Raw genomic sequence first — 27,500 nt, 5'->3', positions numbered from 1 at the left:
CTTCTCACTTTCCTGATTAAAACACCATTGGGCGTTTACCGTAGACCATCTATTTACAAGAAGCATAAGCACTTTTAATAAATAGCAGAGTTGTAAGTTATTCGGTGTTGACTATCTTCACATGATATGCACTTGTAACTCAGTTGCCCCAAAATGGTTATGGATATTGCATGCGAGGAGTCTGAAACAGATTAATCACAATAAGAGGATGCTGCTCTGTGGCTCCAAGGACTTTGCCAAGGAATTTCACCTGTCATATATGGTGTATTTTTGGAGTAGATCATTAGCAGTGACTTTCTTGGCATTCATTTTTGAAAATAGAAACATATTGCTGATGCATTTTGTGTAACTTTAAATACTCACACCAAAGGAGATTAGAATGGTTACTAGATCTATAATTAAATACTGAATCATCTTTTCTATAGCACATATGATGCAATATAACTCTCTTAAGACTATGGTAGACTGACTTCAGTAGATTGACGTTTCTGTGCTAAATATTGTTTGAACTTCTGTGGGTGTTTTGAGTTTCAGTAAAGATTATTCAAATTTAAAAAACACATTCTAAAGTGCTGTACTTGTGTGATAATCTAAGGCCGTATGTTCTGGACATTACAGTTAAGAGACATATTAACCTGTTGAATGATCACCACTCGGTGGTGAGTTTGGCCACTCAGATGTTATCAGCAAATGGACAAACCTGAGAACCTTAAATATGTGGTGAGGTTGACCTGGGAATATCCACATGTCGTTTTTCACATGTACTGACTTGAGCATGGAGAGTCTGAATGGACCCTACTGAATGCAATAAAGCAGCAAGGATCAGTTGTCTAACGGTGCTTGGTATTTGCAATCGTCTTCATACAAATAACTGTTGTGGATACTCTACTAGCAGAAGAAATCAAGACATGAAGAAACATTCTGTTTATTGCTAAGCAGATGGGCTCCAGATATGACTGAAAGGTACTAAAAGACCAGGAAAGTAACAGCTATAGCAGTTGTAAAAGAGAAGGTATGGTTGTCGGAAGCATTTGAAAAGCTGTTGAAAATGATGTTCAGAAGCCCTCAATGTCATTCTGGAAAACCATACAACTTGAGGAAGGATATAGGACTGGGACATTGCCCAGGCTGGTCTTACCAACAGCAGAGAAATATTTACTCAGATGATAAAACTGACATGAAATAGAACATTGTACCCTTGGAAAAGTAAGGCTCAAAACCAGCTAGTGGGTTAGATCAATCTGTGTCTCCCTGTCTCTTTATACATATATAATGTGTGTGTGTGTGTGTGTGTGTGTGTGTGTGTGTGTGTGTGTGTGTGTGTGTGTGTGTGTGTGTGTGTGTGAGGATATCACCGTGGTAATTAAAGAGATTCAAGGCAGAAAGGCAACAGAAATGGGTCAGGTCTAACTGCTAATGAAGAGACGCCTTTATATGTAACAGCTAATGTACCCTTTTCACTGTTGTATAAAAGACAAATTGCTGTGCAGTCAAAGTAATTGGCACCTGATGTTAGGTAAAGCTGATGGTTATAACATAAGGACGTACACAGTCTTATCAAATGCTCACATAACCAAAAATTAAAAGAACATGACACAGATCGGAATCGCAAAGCAGAGCAAACCTTTACAATGCCAAAAATCATAAGAAAAAATACTTCTTCAGAGCTTAAACCTTTGGTTGCAGGTTTGAAACACTAAATGCAATAATTTTTGCAAGTTCAGAGCTCATCTGAATATACTCAGTCATTTGTTACAACACATTGAAATGTTTTTATCTTATACACTAAAATCACTGGTAACATTTAGTTTAAAATAGACTAAGAAGTTGCTCCATTATCATGACTGCATTACTGATATTTACTAAAATATTTTTAGGGTGCTCATACAAAATGTACATTTAATCAGATCAGTTAATGGCCCAGTGGCTTTTAAACAAGTCATATTTGAAAGCCTTACAAAGAATTCATCTGCATTCTTATGCTTTGCCTCCAGAGCTGCATAAAATCCTTGCAGCAAGTAAACTACATGCCTCCGACACTGTCTGTAGGAAATTAAAAGTACTAAGGTAAAGAGACACTAAAGTGAGGATTAGCTGGCACAATATGAAAAAACAAAACATAATACTGATAACTTTAACCAACACCTTACTAATGTGATTTGATCACCAGTTTCCTGTTCTGAAGTTAAATCTCACATTGCTAAATTTACAAAACTGAGACTGTTCTAATACCATCTCCCACATCCAGATATTATGCAATCCAGTGACTGTTCATCTTCATGAAAGTAAAATCTGATTATGATCTCAGCTATCGCACAGGGAGGCTCCCATTAGCAATAGTCCTATAGATCACAAAATAATCACATGAACAATAAATCAATAAAATCCTCTGAGTAATTTGGTATTTACAGAAGCAGGCATTATTCAGTTCAAGGAACCGTAGGACAACATAAAACAGAGTCACTGTAAACTGAACTTAATGGTTATCACAAAAAATCCCTTTTCAAGGTACTTATGACTCCAAATACACAAAATAAAATGACCAATAATTACAACACCGGAGTCAAACAAAACAGGCTTTCTTTATTTAAAACGGACTCATGCCTCAGAAGAACATTATTGAAGGTGCTATGCCAAAAATAACGAAAGTCTCTTTTATTTGATCGCAATGGTGTAATTATTAGACTTAATGATTATGTCCATTAAATTGGTAATCTACTAATTATTTTAAAGGTGGACAGTAGCAAAGTATTCAAACTTTAAAGATGCAATTATCTATTCAAACTGCAAAAGGTATTTCTTTCCCTATAAACGTCACTGGCATGCTAGCAAAAGTTTATTAAGGCTCCTCAACTGATAAAAAAATTCTGCCCAGCTGCATCTCTCCCACTTCGAGAGAGAGAAAATATTAATGTCCAAAGATTTGATGCATCAAGTATCAGATTTGGCCTACCTCCCGAGGATGTTATCAGATCTTTCCTTTTTGAAGCTGACAATCACTTGCCCAATAAAGTGGGCTTAAAACATGGTAGCATAAACCTGCTCATCTGTAAGGGAGTCAGCTTAGAAATAGCCTAGCCCAGATACTACTGAATTATCATGGGAATGATCAATCATGACATACAAAGCCTCCAGACACAGGAAACAACCTGATTTGATTTTGTCAAGGAGAGGTCATACCTACTCAACCTGGTGGACTTCTTTGAGACGGTCACCAAAGTAATGGAGGAGGGCAAAAATAGTTCATATTGCCTACCTTGACCTGGCCAAGGCATATTAGTAGAATACAACACTCTGACAGTGTGGAAAACTCAGGAGGTTAGGTGCAAACCCTTGTCACCCAGCAGATAGCCAGCTGGGTCACAGACAGGACCCAGGAAGTTAGAACTGGGGAGTTTACCTCTACAAAGAGGCCATTGGCAAGCAGAGTCCTTTAAGGATCGGTATTGGGATGGCTCCTTTTTGGCATTTGCTTCTGTAATGTCAAAGCCAATGTCAGTGAGTACAATGCTCCCTTTGGTATGCACCTAACAAGGCACATCAAACTGGAACAACAGAGGTTCCTCACAAAATGAATACAGGGTGCAAGTAACATGTCCGACCCAGACTGCCTCAAGCCCCTTTCTCTGTATTCTGTCTCCTGCAGGCTATAAACCCTTTACCCATTCACCCAACAGTGACTTTTTTATTATATTTCCATCCCTGACCCTTGCTTTCCATTCCAAGCATTAAAAAAAGACAGTTTTTTTGGGACTTTCTTCTGAAATTTTTATTTCAATTCTTTATTGTCCTAGAATTTCTGTACAAGTCCAAATGTGGCCACATTACATCTCCTGTTTTACTGTCTCCCTAGCTTCTATGTCTGTAGATAAAGTAAGAAGTGTAGAATCACTTGTATATCACATGTATATGGGAATCCATTGCCATCTATATGAAACTAATACTCTCAGTCCTACAAATGTCTACTCCAACCCTGTTAGACAAATTTGGTGCTTCTAGGATGTACCAACTTTTATTAAGTAACATCATCAGTGTAATGGGTGAATAGGATTATGTAATGGGTGCACAGTCATCTTTAATATTAGAGCAGTTAACCCATAAATATGATCTGAACAATGATTCTATATCTGCCTATCTACAGTAATGTCCGTTTGTGCCCTAACTACAGTCTACAAAAGTCAAGGTCACACTAACCTTTTAATAAAAGTATTATGAAAAACATACTTTTTCAATAACCATCCTTATCATACACAAAGAATATATGTAGATTTTATTGAATCAGCTGTCAGTTAAACTGTTCAGAATGCACAGAAGAAAATGGAATTGAAACAAGCAACACTTCTAACAATTATATCCAATGAGCTCCATAATATACAACTTCTTTCTCTTAGTGGTGGATTTGACATGTTTATTGTGTAACGCAGGTTGCCTATAATCCACCATTCATTCTACTCAGTGTGTTGGGGATGCCCCCCCCCTAATTCTACTCAGTGTGTTGGGGATGCCCCCCTAATTCTCATCATGCATAAAGTCATAGTCCCTGAGTTTGCAGAACTAAAACTCTAGTAGAAGTATATCCATGCATTTGTGAAAAATGATATAAAATGTTTTAATAGCTATTTTAAAGAAAGTACTTTCATTTATATTATTTCCAAATGGAATTCTTTGACTTCAGCATAAAGTGTTTCAAATCGTGCTTGTAATGCTTTTGTTGTGAACCTCCAGTTCAAGAGTGGGATTCTAAGGAGGCACAATTATTGCACTTTTCACTTTACCCACCACATCAAAGTTGTCACATCAATTTTTTACTTTACTAATCAAATTGTGCAAAAAAACAGGGGGGGGGGTTGGGATTGTGGCGCTGGACAATGCAAAAGAAATTAAGTTTTAAATTCTGCAGAATTGCTTTTTACAGTATTATTTATAGAATTGTAATATGGTGGCACAGTGGTGCAGGATCTAGCATTGCCGCCTCACAGCAAGAGGTTCCCTGGTTTGATTCTAGGCTGCGGTGCCTTCTATGTGGAGTCTGTATGTTCTCCCTGTGTTCACATGGGTTTCCTCCAGGTGCTCTGGTCTCCTCCCACATTCCAAAGAGATGACGTAGGTGGACTGGAATTAGCCATAAGTGTGTGTGTGTGTGTGTGTGTGTGTGTGTGTGTGTGTGTGTGTGTGTGTGTGTGTGTGTGTGTGTGTGTGTGTGTGTGTGTGTGTAAGAAGAACTGTAGCAGAGCTAACCACCCGGTGCTGTAAACCTTGGCTCTAGATGATTGTCACTGCTGAAGTGATACCCCAATCCAAAGTGTAAATATTGGAAAAAGAGGTTCTGGATGAATGAATTTACAGAATTGTGGTAGTTCTGCATGAAAAGGCATAAAACCTGCCTACATGAAAATAAGTTCTCTTTTTTCCCCTTCAGTTTTTTAATTCAGGTGTATCACAGCTTTCTAGTTTCATTTTATTTATTTTGACATTTGTTGACTAGGTTAGTCTGACTGGGCAGATGCCCTTTTTCAGTATAGGCCCAAGGTGAAAAGCTCCAATTTATACACACAATCAAAAATGCAGTATAACATTAATCACATACAATTACATTCTATACTTACAGTGCAATTAATTACAGATATACAAGCATGAAGATAAGGGTAACACAGAACATCACATCAGAGCCAGAAATAATGCCTTATTCTCTTGTATTTCTTTCTTCTCAATTGATATAAAAGTTGACTAAACCTCCTTTATCATAAAACATACAGATTATTTTCATATTAAATTCTCATCACATTTGCTACATTGAAATAAATGAAATCAGTCCCCAATTCTGTGAGCATTATAATATTGTACTATAGAACACTTAAAAGGACATTGTTGTTTGTGGATTATTATATTTAGGTCAAATTGTTTAATATTAGTAAATACCTTTGATTCCTATGTAACCATGATCCTCAAAGTATTAGTAAGGCCACTTTAAAATCAATAAAATAGTAAAATGTGTGTGTGTACTCATTTTATAGGGAAGACCATCTTAAAATTAAGGAACACATTATAACTTTCTGGATACAAACTGAGCATGTATACTATCAGCATTTTTTTCTGGGGATATTGGCAGGAGTTAAAAGGAAATGGATTTACTTTCTTAATTTTCAAAAATACAGTACAATTCTGTTGTGCAACAAACTGAATAAAGGGTCCAAAAACTACCACAGTGTCTAGTCTGTAAAACCACTTTATTATTTAATAGGAAGCCTGACTACGGCAAAAGAAACCACAAGCTTCCTATTAAGTGGTTTTACAGACTAGACATGGTGGTCATTTCTGGAGCCGTTTTTTCATTTTGCTTCCTATTTTTTTCTGAATGGCACCTCAATACTCTTTATATTGGTTTGAAGATAATTCTATAGTGTGTTTAAATTTCTATTGTGTTTAAATGACATTGGGACTATGGCGACATATGTTTTATATATACATGTGCTGCTAAGAAGTCAAGTTAAAAAACTGGTGGACTATAAAGGCAGACCAGACAGGAATAAAAATAATAAAGCAGTGGATAAAATATTTTTTGTAATCACTTATGGTGTTTATACAGAAAGGTTGGTGAAAATAATTATGCCCCATTGGAATTATTTAACAGAGCATCCCTTTTTGGGAGAATTATTACCTCAAAGACCTATGGTGTCATATAAACGAGGGAAAATCATCAAAGATATGTTGGTGTATGCCCAGTTTAATTTTCCTGCAATAAGGTTGAATAAACATATCAAATTTAGGTTTTAGAGCTTTTGGACATTGTAGTATATGTAGTCATACAGTGTGTTCTTTTGATAAAATAAATGGACAGAAGTTTGATTTGAATGATAGTTATGGCTGTGTGATGGAAGGAATTATTTATGTACTTAAATGTGAATGCAATTTATTTTATATAAGGGAATCAAAGTTTTTGTGTCAGATTTTTAGAACATTTAAGAAATATTAGAAATTAAAAAGTGGAAAGCCCATTAAGATTACATTTTAAAATGTACCATAACAGAGATGGGAGTAAATTAGGAGGCACTACTTTGGAGAAAGTGCATTGTGAAAGAGGTATGTGTTTAAAAAGTAAACTGCAAAGAAGCACTTTTTAAAATTTTACACACTGTATCCTAATGGGTTAAACAGAGAGCTTAATTGGAAATGGCTCTTGTAATGAGTTGGTCTTAATTGCTTTATTAATGCTGTTTTAATATATAAACAAAGTGAGGAATTGGTATAGTTATACTCTGTTAAAGGCATTTGCCGAGGCTAGAGAGAAGTCAAGTTTGTTACGAAAATATATCTTTGGTTTTACTGTAACCAAAGAAAAGCGTCTTTCACTAGAATGTTTTAATTTTTATCAAATCCTTCCCAAGGCAGCCACATATTGATGACTTGCACAATTGACCTAACAATCGTTGGTATACTCAACTGCAGAGTAATAATAATATTGTCCTAGAAGTAAATATATTACTTTATGGTGTACTCCAAAATCTGTACCCAGAATCTACTACACAAATGTATATGTGACTTTATATAACATCCCACCGACTGTGGTCTTGGAAAACATTTCAATAGTATATTTTTATTATGATGATTGATTGTCTCATTTCTATATACACCGCATACAAATTGCAATTATAGGTTTTAGTACAGAAAAATACAGATTCTTTTTCTCCAGAAATTAATATATGCATACAGTCACAACATATTAATACATTCAGGGTTTGCCATGTTGAAATGCTCAAAAGCTGAAGAACTCTAAATATGTTTAGTATTTTAGTTCAGAATAGCATTTATGGTGTAAAATGAATAAATTAAAAATCAGTTCTTACCTCAAATGTGTTACCAGTCAAATCAAACTCGGGTGGAACAAAGGCACCTTCCGGATCATCTGAATAAGTATAGACAAGAGCATTCCATCATTACTGGAGTTTACAGGTTTTAAATATGTTATTGTGCAGTAAAAAAACTAAAAAAATCCACATCTAAAATAGTTTGCAGAATGACATTTAACTGTTTTTGCTTACCTGATTGAAGATGATGCTGAAAGATCAAGTTTCTTTAATGATTTACTCAATTCTGTTGAATTTACTAAGTTGTGGTGTTTCAGCACATGTTGAAAAATATTTTGAGGCCTCATTTGAAAAGACCATCTTAGTGTTCATGACTTGCTCCTGTGTAAGGCCTTATCTATACAGTAGGCTTACAATGGGGCAAGTCAATTATATACAGAAAGTTTTATGAAATGAGCTAGCATTACAGCAATATAAGTGAGAACAAGTCTTTTGGAACCAGGCCTTAATGTAAATTACAAACAACTCCTGCATTGTGTCTGGACATAAGACTGAGAATATGTTTTGTGGCATTAATGTATATATATTTTTTTCTCTAATTAGATTGCCCTGGAAAATGGGCCTTTGTGTCCTAGTTCAAAATAAATAAGTAATAAATCAATAATCGGCAAAGATATTGGTGCTACTAACATGCCTTATGTCCTTAAATACTTTCTTTTACATAGACTCCATGCTATTGCACAGTAAAAAGTGCATTGCATTTGAGCAGTAGCATCTCCCGACCCCAATTAAGACTGTTACTCCGACCCCAGTTAAGAATGTTACTCCACTTAGAGAAAAGGTCTTCCAGAAATTGATAGTCTTATCCAAGTGGTTGCCAGAGTTATAATTCTCTGCCTGCTCAAAGGTCAAAGGTGAAAGGTTAAAGAATAAGTCTGGACTAATTCGATCCTGAAGCCAAAATTCCAAAAAAAGTAAGTAATACTACTACACATGAAATAAATATGATGACCTTAAAGTCTGATTTAAGTTGACAATGTACTTAGATGTGCAGTCTGCGTTACATGTACAGAAGATAAACTACTTTGGAAACTAAAAAACTGCAGTCAATGTGACATGCCTAATCAGCGACACCTTATCAAAACTATATCCATACTTTGCCCTTTAACTAAGCAACAGAATAAGTAGGTTCTAGGATCAAATGATTTATCTAGTATTATATTACACAATAGCAAAAAAAAAAAAAAAAATATATATATATATATATATATATATATATATATATATATATATATATGTGTGTGTGTGTGTGTGTGTGTGTGTGTGTGTGTGTGTGTGAGCATCCTGTCAACAGAAGTGGGTAAGAACAAAGAGCATACAATTCTAAAATAAAACAGGCAAACACCTTTGTTGCACAAGGCTGTGGGTTCTATACAGACACCAGGTAGGTAGAGTGCTGACACTGTAGTGCAGAACAAGGGTGGTGCTGCACTCCTGAGTGAGTCATCTTTTGGATAAGGCCTTAAACTGTGGCTCCATCTGCTTAAGTTAGTGGTAGCTCAGGTGGATGTGAAAGAAACCACAGTACCAATCAAAAAGAGAAGTTGTTCCCTGATACGTTCCACTAGTAGTACAAACACCACATCAAGCCTTCCCAAAAAAAAGGCCACAAAAAGTGGGACCTACCCCAGCCCACAAAGCATAAACAAAAATGAATGTCAAATAAATGGCTTCAAATAGAATATTTCTAAATGACAGCAGTCTGACACAGCAGTCACAATACGGCTTTGTGAAATAAAGTTTTAAGGGGCCTCTTGCTACTTAAGCTATATTTGGAAGCAAAAAGTTTAGAACAACTTCTATTCTGTATGAATGAGGCAAAAGTACTTTATTAGTGTTTCACCAAGCAAGCAAGGTTATACCTTTGGTTAGGTTTTATTTCAGATTCAATTTGGTGACTTCTTTTACAATCCTTCCTTCACTGTTGTCTTCCCTTAGTTTGTCTGATGTCTCCCTCACCATTGTGTTCCTACTTGCACATCGTGTTATCCCCATCAGTCATGTTTGTTTTTTTCTGCTACTTAAATCTCACTCTTTCCTACTTCTTTACTTCCCCAACTATTTTGTTTTCTAAAAAAGAGATTATCCTGTAAAAAAGACCCCCACCCATACTTCTCACTTTCCAGACATTCGAATAATGTAGACATAACTGGCTCCAGTTGTTTCATGTATTCAGCATTAAATGTGAATATTTCTGACAAATCAAGGACTGAAGTCATTAAATATGTACACCAATCTGGATTTGAAATGTCATATCCAGTAGAGAATGCACAATAATGCCAAACAGAATTATACCAGTTACCAGATTGGTATAGGTAATATGTAAAACCATTACAAACCTTGAGCCATTCAAACACAATTTACTTTTATACTTGAGCCAAGAAGTTGAGAGGTATATGCTCCTACCCCACCTCCATCCTGCTCATTCCTTAGTTCCTCACATTCTGTTCTCTCCCCTCTGCTTGCTTCTCTTTTTCATACAGGGTCTTCTCTTCCATTTTCATCCTTTAATTTGGTAAAAAAATAAATAAATGAAGACATCATAAAACAAGCCAAAAGGGACTTTTAGAACTTTTTTTTTTTTGTGGTCATATTGTAAGTGATGAGTCACAAAGAGCACGTCAAAGGTAATGAGCAACCAAGAAGAGATGTCACTGCTTGGACAGAAATACTGAAGTTTAACTGATGTCATGACTTATGACTGTCATTGGGGGAAAGACTTGGCTGACTGCCATTGTGACTAGGCAAATATGAAAAGTTCAACTGCTTTCCTGGCTCAGTATATGCTCATGAAATTATTTGTAGTGCGTCAGTGCTCTGGGTGGAAGGTTCTATTCCTCCTGAAGTTTGTACGGCTTTTACAGTCTTTACTTTCAGTCTGCATGTGTGCAATATTCTCCTGATAAGCATTTTCTGACACCTACAATACGAGTTCTTCTGTGTTTCATCTTGCTGATGTACTAGTATGGAGAATATCACTAACAAATGCATGGCTTTATATCCCTTGAGGCCTGTCTTTCTATTCTTGCTATCAGGCTGCATATGTATTACATTCCCTTGGTTTATGTTTTGTGATGATATCATTGTGATTGCTTTTAAGACTCATCTTCTTAGGGAACTGAGGGTATAATGCGAGTGGACAGTTACTAGGTCAACTGTCCTCAGGGCTGAATATAATAACATGCATATTACAGTACAGTTACGTTAATCAAACTTTGATGTTGATAGAACTGGTGTAGGTTGGCACATTGTTACTTACTGTATACAACTTCTCAGGTTTCACATAATTCCACACTTGGGCTCTTGTGGGGTTTTTTTTGTAGCTATAGATGATAACCAGATGCCTTTGCACCCTTCACTTCACCCCTTTGTTTACTTTTGCTCTAGTAATCACTCTTTATTCCATTAGCTTTTCCTGACCATTTCTGTTTAACAGAAACATACTCTGCATTTATACATCAGCATGTAGTTTGCAGTCTGTGCTCGCAGATGCACAGCGACTACCATAGCAGCAGTTCTCCCTTTAAATTTGTCTGTCAGTTTATCACAATCTAACAGTGGGTCTATACTACGAAGGTGATGAGAAGCTGCTCTTTACACAAATGACCTGAATTCACACAGGTAGAATAAGTATTAGTGGACATGGTGACACAAATACTGCTGGCTTTTTCACAACAGTGGACATGATGAGTGTAATCTAAATAGTGCTGGCTTTTTCACAACCATGGTGTTTGTAATGTAAATAATGCTGGCTTAGATGCAACAGTGGACAAGGTTTGTGTAATGTAAACATAGCTGGCTTAGACACAACAGTGGACAAGGTGCCTGTAACATAAGTAGTGCTGGCTTAGACACAACGGTGGACATGGTGGGTGTAATGTAAATACTGCTGGCTTACACATGAGTAGACATGGAGCGCATAATGTAAATAGTGCTGTCTTGGACAAGAGCAGACATAGTGTATGCAATGTAAATAGTGCTGGTTTAGACAACAGTGGACATGGTGCATGTAATGTAAATAGTGCTGGCTTAGACAACAGTGGATATACTGCATGTAACAAATAGTGCTAGTTTAGACTGTATATATATATATATATATATATATATATATATATATATATATATATAGTGCTGACCGACAACAGTGGGCATAGTATATGTAATGTAAATAGTGCTGGCTTAGGCACAAGAATGGACATGGTATTTCTGTAACTTGGGCATATGGACACTGACCTTAGCAGCAAATAAACAAAATGGATACAACATTCCTGACAGTTAAATAATTAATGCATTAAACAGGATCTGTCATACTTCTAAAAATGCAATGCATTTGCTTTTTAATGCATATAGTACAAATACAGGGTGGTTAATACATACTTATAAATGCAGTACAATATATATCACACATATGAAATGCATTTAAAGAAATACACACACACACACACACACACACACGTATAGTCTCCTGTCAAAACAGGTTAGTCAAATTGGAAATGCAGTATGCATTTTTGGCAACATACATTTTAATCAACCAAAGGCCCTGGAAACAGCTCACATTGTGGATTACTGAGGTTAAGGAGTGTTCCTTTTTCCCCATTACCATGTGATATACACACAAACACACATATGTGCAATTTCAAATTCCCTGTGCTAGTAGCAACAGCGGGTATTAGCATGCAGATGACAATGTTCATGATGTATTCCAGTCGAAAAACTACTAACTTAAATATGCTAGTACTGTCTTTGATATTTGACAAGGATATCAAGCAAGTAAATGGCTGTATTTGCCTAAAATTATATGCAGCACTGAAGATAATAAAAAAGGTCTGCATTAATTTATTGAAGCCTGCAGTATTAAACTGAATCAGAGTAAAAGTCTTCTACAGTGACACTTGGCAATAATTACAGTCAGCATTAAAGTTATTCTGAATAACTTAATGTTACAGCTTTATACCACAAAAAATGCAGCTGAACACAAACAGAGTCTGACAACCCGAAATTAACAACACGTAAAGTTATTTATGCACTGGTAGCTTCTTAGTTCTTTAGTTAAAGCTATAATTACATCAAATTATAGCACTTCTGTCTCTGTGGATTGTAACCATTTGCAGCTGTGGTAAACTAATATCCTACTGTCTTAATTTGCTTCTTAAGTGCAATGTGTCCCTAAATAGTTATAATCATCAATATAAATAAAGTTATAAAAAAATCATAGTAGTAAAAATATGCAGATAGGTCAGTTATAACAGCAGAACATGCAACATTTACAAATATGGCATGTTTATCCGCAGACAGCAGCATTTTCCACAATCAGATTTTTTTGGTTTAAATGCTAATAGTGACCTTACCACACCTGCAGCTTGTGCAGAATATTTTTTTGCATATGCACAAGTGCTAAAAATTAATTCTCAGAAAGATGAAACCTGCATGTGCTTTCCTGTTTTTAACGTTTTGCACAGTAATAGGCATTTCAATGTTATCAGCAGTCCTAGGCAGGCATTTCCAAAGAGATATATAGACAGTACTCGAGTCATGCCACCAAGGTATCCGTGGAGTACACCCAAAAATAGATGCATTGCATTTCCAGAGGTACGATTTAATGCACGTGGTGCAATAATTGGGTGGTTGATCTATAGCCTTTCAAGGGCAGTGCACAAAACATCCCAGCTGAAATGGCTATGCATTCAAAGGAACATAAAGAAATAGATTATATCCTTGGGTTACACCTCGTGTCAATTTGCTAGCAGATCAAGAAAAGAAGATTACTGGAAGAAAAGAACGGTTATGGGCAAACGAGAAACAAGGAGCAAAATATACTAAGAAACAAAGGTTGTGTTTGCACAATACAGACACATGCAATAAGGGACACACAATACAATGGACTCTTCTACAGTACTGCAATAAGGGCTGTGCAAGGATTATGTTACAGCATTTTATATGGTATATCCGAATGAAGAGTTAGCGTATACTGATGGAATGTGTGCAAGCACAAGGCAAAGTATATGAGAGATGTCATAACACAATGTTACTGGAATCAAGACTCTTCCATACAGACAAAAAATGTCAAACACATCGTCAGTGACACACACACACACACACACACACACACACACACACACACACACACACACACACACCCATTCACCATACTAAGGACCAGGTACATAGACGCACATATGCAGGGGTGTTCACACATAGCTTACCCAAACCTCAAAAGCTTCCCAGACGCAGTATTTTTTGGTCATAGGAGACTCCATTGTGGGCTTCACTGATGCCACTTCTCAACAGGCTGAATAAAGAGAAAGTCACAATTACTTGCCTGTCAGGGGTCAGGATTTGCCAGATTACACAAACACTCTGAAGACTAAACCACAAGTTCCAGTATGATTCATAGTCCACATGGATGTAAATGACCTGAGATGTACCTCCTTAGACTATTTGAAGAGAGGGATGATTGAGCTCTCAGAATATGCATTGCAGGCTGGTATGAGCCTAGCACTGAGCATCATTCTATCTTGTCCAAGGATGATGCCACAATACTAACATAAAATTGACTTTAATAATTGGCTTAGTTACTACAGACAGTCCAAGGGTGTCCATTATTTGTCAGCTTGGGTGAACAAGATTGACAGGCCATGCTACTTTGCCAGATATGGTCTGCACCTGTCACCACTAGGCTTTCAGATACTGGACAAATCATCAACCCCTATATATTGCCTTTTTTAGGCATTGTCAGACAGACATTCATATGCAGCAAAATCTATTCATGATCAGCTAAAGATATTACTGCATGATGATAGGAGTATAAAGAAAAAACTACAATCCTCCCCCTAGAAAAGACTAACCATCTGTGCAGTTGCCAAAGCATGGCTGAAAGCCATTGAAAGCACCCCAGCAGTGCAAGGCTATAATGCCTTCCATACATTCAGACTACCCAAAGCACATGAAAGTACAACAGGTGGAGCTGTATTTATCTGCATATAAACCTCAAGACTGGTCAAACAAGATGAAATGTTGAGCTACTCCATGTCCAACTTATCACAGGTAAAATCCCTTACCATATCCTTGCTGGCTAAAGGAGCCCCCATGACCCAGGAAAACCATACCTCATACCTTAATGTACTAGAATCTTTTACCATTCAGCCCAACTCATACTCATGGCTGATTTCAACTAACCCTCCATTAACTGGGAAGCTTATATGGCCACTAACATGCAGGCTCAAAGATTTCCAGACTTTTGTCAATGCAAATGCCCTGAACAGTTCATCTGTATCTCCACTTGGTGTACAAATACCTTAGACCTGGTACTCACAAACATGGGGGGACACTGCACCTCCCAAGAGCAATTTCCACACTGGTTAGATTGTTTCACAAAGTGGTCTCCTTTGAAATAAATATAAAGCTAGAACCTCATCTAATCACAGAATCTTTAAGAATTTTTCTAAGGCTAACTACCTCACATTAATTAAGTGAGGAGAACACTAGGAACACATCGTATCACACAGTGTAAATTACTTTAATCAAACACAAGCAAAGCTCTTTTTCAATGCATAAACAGATAAAGAAATCACATTCCTTAAAAACAGTAACCAGCCAATCAAAACAAATCAATTAGCAGTTGCAAATATTTAAAAAAGCAAGTCATTATAAAATTACAAATACTAAAATAACTGCAATATACAGCCCAGGATGGATATATTAAATAGATATTGTGAAATATCAGAGTCTAAATATTCAAATATAAAAGGATATACTAAAATTAAATGACACAATGTCTATTCTTAAGTATGGGTTTGATACTGATATGCCAGTTCAAACCAGGGGAGAAATCTGCTCAAGAAGTTTATCCATCTGTACTCTACAACTTCTGTGCTAAGTACATCACCCCCAGGCATACCTAACTGTAGAACTTGAATGACTCTAAATTTAAATCTATGTGCATTACCTTTTGAAGCAATAGGTTTATATAGTGTGTTCATTTCTATACATCTGCGTATCTCTGATAAATGTGAGTTTATGCGCTCCTGTAATTTCTGATTAGTTTTACCGATATAAAAACAGCTACAGGAGACACAGGTGGCTAAATAGACAATATTTTCTGTTGAACATGTAACATAGACTTTAAATTCAAACTTTTTTTGTAATAGGGTGGTAAAATACAGTCTCCGTATTTATACTGTTACAGAAACTGCAATTGAAGCAAGGCTTAGTACCATTTGTTTATGTATTCTTAGACTAGTATCTTTCCTTTTAATTCTTTATATAGAAGTTAGTACAAATTTCTTTCTCTTAAAAGTAAAGGTAGGTTTATCACCAACAATGTTCTTAATATCAGGACAGGATTTAAGTATTGCCCAATTCTTGTCTATAATCTGTTTAATACTTCATGTATAGTTGTTAAAGTTCATAATATATCCAGTCTTGCATGTATTCATATTACTCATATTATAGCCTTCACTATCAACATATATAGATGGCCACATAATTTTCACTTCACATTTATTTTGTGTAAGTATACTTACATTATATCTGATTAACTTTAAGTCACATGACATCTTCATGTTGGTAGAATATTTCTTCAGAAGTGTTTAACCTGTTTACCCTAAGAAACTGGCTTTATACAACACTGTTAAATACATGTGGGGGATGCATGTTTTCCGAGTGAAGATTTATTGATTTACATTTGTTTATCGGGATGGTCCAGGTGGGCCAGAAGTGCCCATTTTCAGTGGAGTCCCAGGGAGAAAAGCTCCACATATAAGAAATTTCACATACAATACAGAATTTACATTAACAGACATTTAGTACATATTATTGGTAGCTTATACAATTGCTGAAAAAAACAGTACATAAAGTAATCATTCTCAAATCAAAGATATTATACAAGCAATACAGCGTATATAGATGAGAACATTCCATACGAGTAGTTTTCAGCTAGTAAAATGTATATAGGACACTTCCTGTAGTGGGTTCAAAGTAGATATAGGAATTAGAGAATAGGTACTTACAATTTTCACATGTTTAGGAGGTGCAATAGCCGAGCGATAGGCTATACGAGTCCTGTTGTAGGAATCAGCAAAGTTGGCGGATACTGATGCAGATATAAGTAGTGGTATGATATTAAGGTAGGCTGCGGGAGTACCTGAATGTCTCACCTGTTTCAATGGTACGTCTATAAGGGTTAGGAAGAGAAGGAAGTAGACGAGAAGGATCAATGGCAGGACAATGAGGGTCAGTAGAAGAGGAAAGTGGACAGGATGGGGAGGTGGAGTAAGTAAAAAGATGGGTAGATGTGAAAGGAGGATGCCAGAGTAGTAGAGTGGAGGTGAGAATAGTGGTGATGGTTGAAGTCATGTTATATGAGGTGTTAGCACATGAGCACAGCCAAGATGAGAGGTGCTGTTTCAGAGATGTCTTGAAGAGGGATACTAGTAGCAGATAACAAGTAGCCCGAACATCTTTTTTGAAGATCATTGTATCCAGGTTCATATCATGACTAGAGATACTAGTATCTAAACATCAATACCTTCATGTGAATATTTCTTATCAAAAACAAGAAAATCAGTACTATCGAAGTAATTGTATATAAGCTTCTAATTAATCTGTTGTCCCAGGCCATACAAAGAAAATGTCAACAAATCTTTTGAAAGAAAGCTACATTATTGTTCTTATAATTAATGTTAAATCCACTCTTATCAAAACATTATCTTCCCATATAGCCAACACCAAATTGACGAAAGTGTTTCGGGTTACTATGAGTACCCCAGTGGCTAACTTCTGATGGTAGAATTCAATGATGAACATAAATAAATTATTCATCAAGTACAATGTTTCTAATATAATACATGAATAACCACTGCGCGCACATAGATATTCTTCTTACTGTTTGAATACCATAGTTGTTTGGTACAACTGTAAATAGTGATTTGATGTCCATTTTAACTAAGGTAACATCTTTTTTGCAATAATTTAGAAACCATATATTCAGGCTCATAAATAAATTTATCATCTTTTATATAACTAGGACTACATTTCAGTGGTTTACGCTGTTCTAAATACTTAGAAATGGCTCTAGTCACCCATCTGTTACCAGTGACAATAGGTCTCATCGGGGGGCAACTTTTGAAAAATAAGTCCACAATCTTAAGGGCAACACCTACTAATGTGCAGAGTTAGATGTAGAAGACACCCCCTATATACCAAAGTAAGAAGATACAGAAAATCTGCTGGTCAGTAAATTCAGCTTGAATTTCACCCCCCCCATTACTTCCACTTACCCCTAGGAAATACCCTCAACCACTCCTCCAGCAGTTATCACAAGAGAACAGGTCATCACTGTGCTCCGTAAAGCTGACAACATGGCTTTGATGTGTCCTGATAATATCCCAAGATGTCTTGTAAATAGCCTGAAACACAACCTATCAAGACTACTAGGATCTCTATTTAACCACAGCCTCCATATAGGCTTCGTTGTCGGGGAGTGGTAGACAGCAATGATCATCCATCTGCATAAAGAGGGACCATCACCAGACCCAGAAAATTACAGATCCATAAATCTGACTTGTCTCATATGCAACGTCATGGAAAGAGTAATCACGGACCCCATAAAGAGGAAATCTCTAAACATTGGACACAGCCCAGTTTCACTTCAAGGGTCGGTCATGCATGCTGAATCTGGTGGACTTCTTTGAGAAAGTCACCAATGCTGTGAATGAGGGTAAAACCATGCATACTACCCACCTTGACCTTGCTAAGGCATTTGACACAATTTTCCATTTGAGTATTGTAGATAACCTCACAAAACTGGACATAAATCCTTACATCACCAGATTGATAGCCGATTCGCTCACAGACAGGGCACATGCTGTTAGAGTTGGAGAATTCAGATCCAGCGAAGTGGCCAGTTACTAGGGGTTCTTTGCACTGGGACCACTCATGTTCAGAACGTACTTCCCTGAAGTCAAGGGTAATGCAGTTGACCTTTGCCTGACCAAGTTTGCTGATGACTGCAAGATGGGAGCAATCACTGAATCCCCAAAAGGCATAGATTTCCTTCAGAAAGGTCTGACTTAGACAAATAATTGGTGCCAGAGCCATGGACTAAAACTAAATGTGAAAACTGTATAATTATACCCTTTGAGAAGTCAAATACACCTGCACATTAAAACATTAACATCACACCATTAAGAGTGGACACAGTGGTGAGAGATCTAGGTAAAAACACTGACAGCAACCTGAAGTTTGACCAGCGTGTGCCCATAGTAGTTAAGGAAGACCTTCTATGTGGCATAACATACAAGTATGTTATCCAAATCGAAGGAGGTTATAGTCCCTCTATACTTGGCCCTCATTAGACCAATAATCAAGTACAATGTACCTTTTTGCATGTACCTGACCGGGCAACTTGTAACTAGAGTAGCCTCAGAGGTTCCTCACAAAAAATACAGCGTGTAAATAACATGTCTTGTGCGGATCACCTAAAAGTTTTATCCCTTTACTCTGTCTCCTAAAAACTATTGAGGGGTGATCTATAGCTAACATACAAGACATTTTCAAATCCAGTCCTGATGGAACTGTTACACATTTGGAAAATGAACAGCACAAGTTTACCTTATCCAAAGATCTAAACCTGTCTGAGACATGAACAAAAGATGCTGGAGGGAGAGATGCGTCTCTCAGAGATTACCCCTTCTCTGGAACAGACTACCTATTCCAATGAAGTAGAGCCCTTTCCTGACCATCTTTAAATGCAATTTGGATCAAGAGATGGAGAATTGTAACTTCACTCTTGGGGTGCTAACCTGACCCCTTATACACAGGGTCCGTGTGTAAAATACCCAAAGTCATAAGCACAAACCTAAGTCATCCTCTAACCCCTAGGTATTGATAATTGGGGTAAATCTGAGTAATAATGGCTAGGCTTGTAAGGGCTCTTGAGCATTTAGCCTAGTAATCACCTATGAAAAAAAATATGCACATAGAATCCTGGACAAATGGTAAAGCTAATTCTGAAGACCAATGGAAAAGTGAAAACAGCCAAGCTGACAAATATGGGAAACCAATAAAAACAAACAGTCTAACCACGTAAGATTAAGTCCCCATAACATTAGCTCTGTAGACCAGATCATACTCTACTCTGCTGGGGTCTCAAGTCTACCTAACTATATTCTTACACGTATGGCAACAACATGCTCTATAGCCGCAGTCATCTCATCACTGCTCACATGCTCTATAGCCACAGTCATCTCATCACTGCTCACACATGCTCTATACCCATAGTCATCTCATCACTGCTCACATCAGATTTTGCTGACATTTTACATAATGAATCTTTCCAAGGCATCCTCTGGTTGCACTGTCTTCAGAGATTTCTCATTGGCCAATCTTCCACTATTCTTGGATGGTGTAACGAAACTCAAAAACTGTCTGCCCACCAAAGACCCCCCCACATGAAGTGCAGCCGCTTATACCACCTCCTACCTAAACTGCTGCATTGAGGCATTTGTGTCCATCTGCCAGACATGCAATGACAAGTTCAACAGCCCAGTGGTGGTACCAAAGTACAAACATTACAGTAAAAGGAAAAAAAAGCTGCAGGATTTAAGAACTACACCCAAGCACTATGGTAGAAGTGACCCTAAATCAAACATCTGCAAAGTCAACTATTAACTAAATATTGCCATTTTATCCAAAGGTGACATCAAAGCCTTTTTAACTATATCAAGTATCATAGTAATACTCAGTGTTCTTCCCTCACTCCAATTAATCCACATCATCAACCCTCTATTTACCACATATCAAGTTCAAAAAGCACATTTCAAAGCCAACACTTGTTGAAACTTTTACCACAACCTATTGGAAGGATAAATATTACTCTCAAAGTACCCCATACCTAAAGAATAAGCACCCGTTCCATATCAAAATGTCTCCGTAATTTCCTTTAAATACTACCTGGATGAGTGAATGGCAATCCATAAATTCACCAGGCTTAGCTTAGAGATTTATAGGGAGCAAGTACTGTAAACTGCATTAGCAAGCTCGTAGTAATGTACCTAAGTGATGATGTAGTATACACCTATGAACCAAAGTGGCTCACAGGTAGCATGCTTCTATACAGGTGTTGCAGTAAGGGAATTCCTTGCCCTATACAAACTACTTAGGAGCAGAAGGATTTTTTTTCACTGACAAGGGGACTTGTTCCAGATGAGTATCACCATAAGATATTTTTTTAGCTCAAGCAATCATATTATGATTTCGTTTATATATACAAATAGCATGAGTGTGTACACAGTAAGGCTATGACAGAGCAAAAGAGATTATTATTATTGTTAAAGATTAAGTTTGGGGCTCCGATCATATCCATCTTATTGCACGTTTGATACACAGATGTCAATAAATTCACCTCAGCAGTGATGCTCAACGGCTGAATTATTGTATCCATATGGAGGAAACAGAATTATGATTAGAACTCTAATCATAATTCTTTGTAATGCATAGAACTTCATGACCCGTGTACTACCAATTACAAAAAAAAAAAAAAAAAAAAAAAAAGAGAGGGAGAAAGAGCATTTCAGAAGATTAAAGGTTTTACTGGCTTTGAAATCCAGTAATGCACTTTGTGAACACCATCAGACAAACAGCAGCATATATACATCTCTTAGGTTCATAGGTTTATACTAGACTAATGGCCACCATGGTCTTTATATACCTAGCCATGCAATCCAACTTAGTTTTGTCACTTAGTACACCTTGGATGCCTATATGGTGGGGTATGTCAGTAAGAGGGTAGCAAAGTATTATGCTGGGGGTTATTTTAGCTGAGGATTAATTTACTTAGTGTCAGAAACATGAAAGCTAGTGATCAAGGTTTTATTGGGATAGAATCGGGAATGAAGTCTGCTTCACATGGATAGGGAGCTTATTCCAAAGTGCATGAATCCCTTGAGACACATTGGTCTATCTGTCCAACATATTCAATTTAAGTCCAAGGCAAAATTCAGGTTTTTGGATCTAGTGTTTCTGGTACTGTTTTGCGGATGTGCAAGAGCTCCATTGGAGCTTTATCTGCGGATGCCTCATATGCCAGGCATAGATCACCACTCAGTAACCTGTAGGAAACTGATTACAGAGCTAGAGCCTTAAGGAAAACTATGTAGGACAGGGTATTCGTACCCTGGATTCTCCTGATATGGAACCTTTGAAGGTGTTCCAACTGTTGCAAGTGCCTGGTTAGGTACATGCCAAAAGGGGCATTATACTCAATGATGGGGCTGATAAGGACTGAGTAGAGAGGAACTATAAAGCTTCCTGAACCTGGATGACATACCTTTGCTTAGGAGTTGGGTGATATAGAATGATTTTCTTACCATCTTGGTTGCATGTTGATCAAAGGGCAGATTACCATCTACATAATTTTTCCATATCCCTAACTACCAGCTTATATCTTCAGTGTTTTACTGATGGAATAATAAACTAGTGCAGATGATTTTCCAAAGGGCACTAGCTTTAGCACTAGTCATTTGTTTGCCTTTGCCCCACATCAGCATTCTAGAAGAGCGTCCATTTATAACAGCTCCCGATTTACAGCCATTTGTGAACTTGGTGAGCCAGAGGCCTTTGGCATTAGTGTTCAGATGCCAAAAAGGAGTGGGGCCATCACAGATCCCTGGGGTACTCCCCTTGTAACCATTCTCTTGGGGAAGGTGATCTCACCAATCCTAACTTCTTGGATCCTAGCTGTGAACCAGTGAGCAAGCTAGCAAGTAATGTAGGGATTTATGCCTATTTCTAAGGTTTATTAATAACAGAGTGGAGTATTGTATCTAATGCCTTGGCTAGGTGGCATGCACCATTTTCCCTTCATCCATAGCCCTGGTGACCCCTTTTGAAGAAGTCTACCAGGTAGAGTAGGCAAGACCTTCCCTTAAAGCCAAACTGGGATGGTTCCAGTGTCTGTAGTTTGCTAATGTCATTGTTGACCAATTATTCACAGGAATTCAAGTCCCAAAGGGCCATACTATCTCCCCAGCTGTAAATCATCCCACCTTAAAACCATACTTATAATACCAGGTACTGCTCAACATCTTGTTTACTCTATCAACACACCAACCCCTGGCACCTTAGCCCTAGATCCAAACACTACTGCAAACTTATAAATAAATTCCTGACGCTTATCACAAACCTACACTCAATAGACCAACTAACTCTCTACTAGCCTGTCATCTCAATATTAGAGGCATTAATAGCAAGGTACATGAACTGCATGCACTCCTGGCTGTTCACTCCCCTGAGATTCTCTGTCTATCTGAAACCGGGTTAAAACCAAAGGCTACAAATAATGAAGTGTTACCACCTGGGTATAACACACAGGCTGGATCTTGTTTTCAGGAAGGGGGGTGGGGTAGCTATACTCTACAAATCTGAGTTGAATGTGACCATAGATGTAACAGAACCACCTCAAATTAATAACTCCAAAATTCTTGCCACTAGATTGCAACTTAACAAAAGTAAATGCATTAATTAATCTGCATGTATATTCCTCCAGGTAACAATATAGCTACACTTGAAGATGCCTTGCATTGGCTATCATGTCATTATCCCCAAGAAATCAGACTACTCGGAGATTTTAACAGACTGGGGCACCTGTTCCTTAGAATCCCCAACTACCCATTTTAACCTGCATGCATTTACACAAATCATATCCACCCCTAGCAGGTTAGGTAAACCAAACCAAAAAGAAAGCACACTCAACTGGGTACTCAAATAGTCACCCCCAACTGTACATCACTGGCACCCTTCCCAGATGACCTAAGCGATCACCTTCTCATTTACATAATTAAGCACAAAGCCATTAATCCCAAACAACCCTTACTCAGAATAGTTAGAAACAAAAAAGATTTTGACCCTGCCAAATTCCAACAGGAACTCAACTCATGTAACTGGTCCACTCAAACACCTCCCCTTAGAGGAAGCAGTTGAATACTTGAAAAACAAATTTCTTGAGATACGATTTGCATGCACCTGCTCATTTAAAGAGAACAAAAGCAAAAGTTGCACCATGGCTTTCTAGAGTCGACTCAAAATTACCCATAGAAACAAAAGATGGGCTTTATGAGGTACTACTAAAGACCCCCCAAGATCAAATGAAATACAGGCAATCTAGAAAGGAAAGTAAAAAATCCATTTTAAAAGACAAAAAACAATACTACTGTAATTTATAGACAATAAATCAAAACAACCCTCATAAGTTTTAGCCAGGTTTGAATAATCTACTAAATCCTGGACAAACTTCTACCCCTATCCCGGCTGCTACTATTAATAAACTCCCTGAGGATATTTGATAGTTTTAACCGATTCTTTACTGAGACAGTCCAAGGCCTAGCTAGCCAATTACCTCGTAGCTCCCTTTGCCCTGACAGTACCACCCCTAGGAACCTACTCTCATTCAGCTTCCAACCAGTGTCCACGTCACTTATCCATACCTTGATCAAAAAATTAAAACCCACCACACTCTGATGATCAACTCCCTGCAGAGTACCTTCAAAAATCAGCTAATGCTACTGCCTACCCGGTATCAATACTAATTAATCGAACCATAGCAGAAGCTAGAATTCCCACCATCTGGAAAATATCCTATGTAATCCCACTTCATAAAGGAGGCAGCTCTACAGAATTCTCTAATTATAGACCAATAGCCATACTCTCTCCACTTGCAAAGATTATGGAAAAATGTATTCAGACACAACTCGAGCACCACCTAATCCAGAATCACCTCATGGCAGATACCAAACACTGCTTCCATCCGCACCACAGCACTACTTCAGCCCTACTAGCTTTCACCAACACCATAATCGCAACAATCATCACATATCCTCTGCCCTCTTCTTGGATCTTTCCAAGGCATTCGACATGGTTGACCACCAACTTCTAATACACACCCTGCAAACATTCTGTCTAGATACTAAGGCCCTTCAATGGTTTACATCCTGCCTGAATGGGAGACAACAGGCTGTTCTTTGGCAGAACAAACCTCTATAACCTACTACCCAACACCCTTGGAGTACCACAAGGCTCTGTACTAAGGCCCCTGCTGCTTTCCATCTTCATTATGACCTGTATACTGTCATCCAAAAAGTCAGCTGTATCCAATACGCTGACAACTCTACCCTGATCTGCTCGGCCACATCTCCCAACAGACTAATGGTCAGCTACCCAGTCCACCTTTAACACTATAGAAAAAAGGCTTTCTGAACGTCATTTGATATTAAATCCCAAAAAAACTAAAATGCTGTTATTCTCTCCAACACAAAGGGCTACTGCTTTTACCTTTACCATAAATGCTAATGATGGCACAATAATCTCCCCTGACCCCTCTACAAAACTATTAGGTGTCATTATAATCTAAAATTTGACCTACATGTAAACCAATTGATCAAAACCATCAATAAAAGCTATGGTCACTTTACAGAATAAAAGCCTTCCTAACCCCTCCAGCCAAAATTGCCATAGCTCACTCTCTCCTTCTTTCAACACTTCTGCATGCATTCCCTCTACTCTAATCTAAACAAGACTGTACTTAAAACTCTCAACCTGCTACAACCATATTACCAGGTTTGCCACTGGGCTGCCTTTTAGGACACACCATAGCATCAATCTTAACCAGGTTGGGTGGCTTGAACTACCCAGTCTAATCCAGTATAACCAACTGATCATGACTTATAAAATCCTTAATAATCTGGATAATGCTCCTGCACTTAAGTCTTATCACCCCCTATAACAATCCATGACTGATTCAATCCTCTAACAGACTACTAATTCAGACAAGCAAAATTAACAACGCAGCTGGTGACTCTTTGCAAACTCTAAAGGCAGATCCTGGAACTCACTTCCAGCTATTACTTTACTCTCCCTCCCTAAGTCAATTTAAAACTAGACTCAAACAACATATGGCACTAAACAGGCTATGTCACTGTATCAAGCCTGGCTAATAGAGTTTACACATTCTAGAAGAATCAGCTTGCGGTTTAATTTACCCCTAACTTTCACCAGGAATTAACTCTAACCTGTGGTACATGTTTATTCTTGTTTGCTTATGTAATGTTTGACTATATTTGTAACATTTTGTTGTTTCTGTTTAACTTTGAGCTTTTCTCCACGTACCTCTGCTGAAAATGGATATGCATCCAGTCGGACTATCCCGGTCAACAAATGTAAAATAAAAATAAATAAATTCTATAGCTTTGCATATCAGGCGTGTCAGACTGATGGATCTGTAGTTCCTGGGGTCAGTTGATAGTCCACCCTTATGAAGACGGATGACAGTTGTGGGCCTCCATTCACCTGGCATGAAATTTTTAGGCTGTAGTTGAATAGTTTCTCAGCCAGCCCTGTTAGGTCATGTTATAGGCTATTTAGGAGGCAAGTGGGATATTGTCAGTGTTTTTGGCCTTAACGAGTGCCACCAGGACCTGCTCCCTCTTGATATTTAGGGAATATACTAGAAGGGATTTTACAGGGGGTAGTGTAGGGTGAAGTTAGAACCAAGTTTATCAGCAAGTATAATAATTATGTTACCCTGTTCAGTGAAGATTCTGACATTTAAAACCAGTCCTGCACACTGAGTGTTACCCTTATGGTTTCTGCCATAGTTGAAGGTTTTACGATTGCCCTTAGCCTGGATGGCTATCCTGACTTCATAATTCACCTTGTTGGACTTTATTAGACTTCTTAATTTTTTTGTTTAGTTGAAACGGAGATCTCTTCTCTTAACGAGAGCTGAGGGCTCTGATTTTGGCCATGACTCTTTCTTTTGTTATATAGTCTGTTAAGGTAAGGGTTGTGTCAGTGGTTGTTTTTGATGTTAGATTTGTGATTACTTCTGGTAGGTACAGCAGCCTCAGTGAAGCCATTTACATGTTTTGCATAGAGTGTTACTATAAATACGTCTGTATGGGTAGCTGTGTTTTTGGTGTTTGGGAGAGCTATGGATTTTGACAAACTATTGCTTAATATGATGCAATTTGCTTTAATATAGTTCCCAACTGTTACAGGTTTAGTTGTGTTTTTTGGAGCTTTTCTCCTGGGGTCTCCACTGAAAATAGGTCATAAGCCCAGCTGGACCAACCTGGTTAACAAATGTCAAAAAATAAATGTTTAATAAAGGACATAGCATAGGGTAGGGTGTAATACTTTCCCATTTTGGTGGATACTGGGTCCAGTATGTTTGATCCTGTGCTTGGAGTGGGCACTATCTGGCCAAGGGTGTCTGTGCCAACAAAGTCCAGGAAACATTGCACCAGTGAGTTAGAGGCAGTGTATGTTCCCCAGTTGAAAAAGGAGTAAATCGTCCCAAGAATATGGTAGGTACTAGGCTATCAGCCAGAGAATATGGTATTTGGTTAGATGGCGAGTGCTTCTAGTAGATCTAAGTAAGAGTTGCGAGCTTCGTGGATCATAGAGGGTGACCTGTATCTGGCCAGGACATGGTAAGGAACCTTGTCCATGGAGACTTGCATGTAGATGAACTTCAGTGCATCAACTTATTTTACCAAGCTGGCACTGTATTTGTTGCTGATGTCGAACAAAACACCTTTAACCTTTAGCCTCTGTCTGCGCTGCTGTTGGCCTAAATGTGTG

At 37.7% G+C, this 27,500-nt stretch overlaps 1 protein-coding gene across 2 annotated transcripts in view; it reads right to left on the bottom strand.

Moving 5' to 3' along the window:
* Positions 1-27,500, bottom strand: part of KNDC1 (kinase non-catalytic C-lobe domain containing 1) — a 1,471,539-nt gene that overhangs the window by 1,236,982 nt on the left and 207,057 nt on the right. For both annotated transcript variants that reach the window (XM_044056877.1, XM_044056878.1), the window contains exon 3: positions 7,845-7,903. In XM_044056877.1, coding sequence (XP_043912812.1) covers positions 7,845-7,903 — 59 coding nt within the window. The remainder of the gene's footprint in view (positions 1-7,844; positions 7,904-27,500) is intronic.

Source organism: Protopterus annectens, chromosome 14.part0, assembly GCF_019279795.1.
Source record: "Protopterus annectens isolate FY-2018-M chromosome 14.part0, PAN1.0, whole genome shotgun sequence".
Classification (NCBI taxonomy): domain Eukaryota; kingdom Metazoa; phylum Chordata; order Ceratodontiformes; family Protopteridae; genus Protopterus; species Protopterus annectens.
The sequence above is the reverse complement of the archived record's forward strand: the minus strand, read 5'-3'. Positions and strand labels throughout refer to the sequence as shown.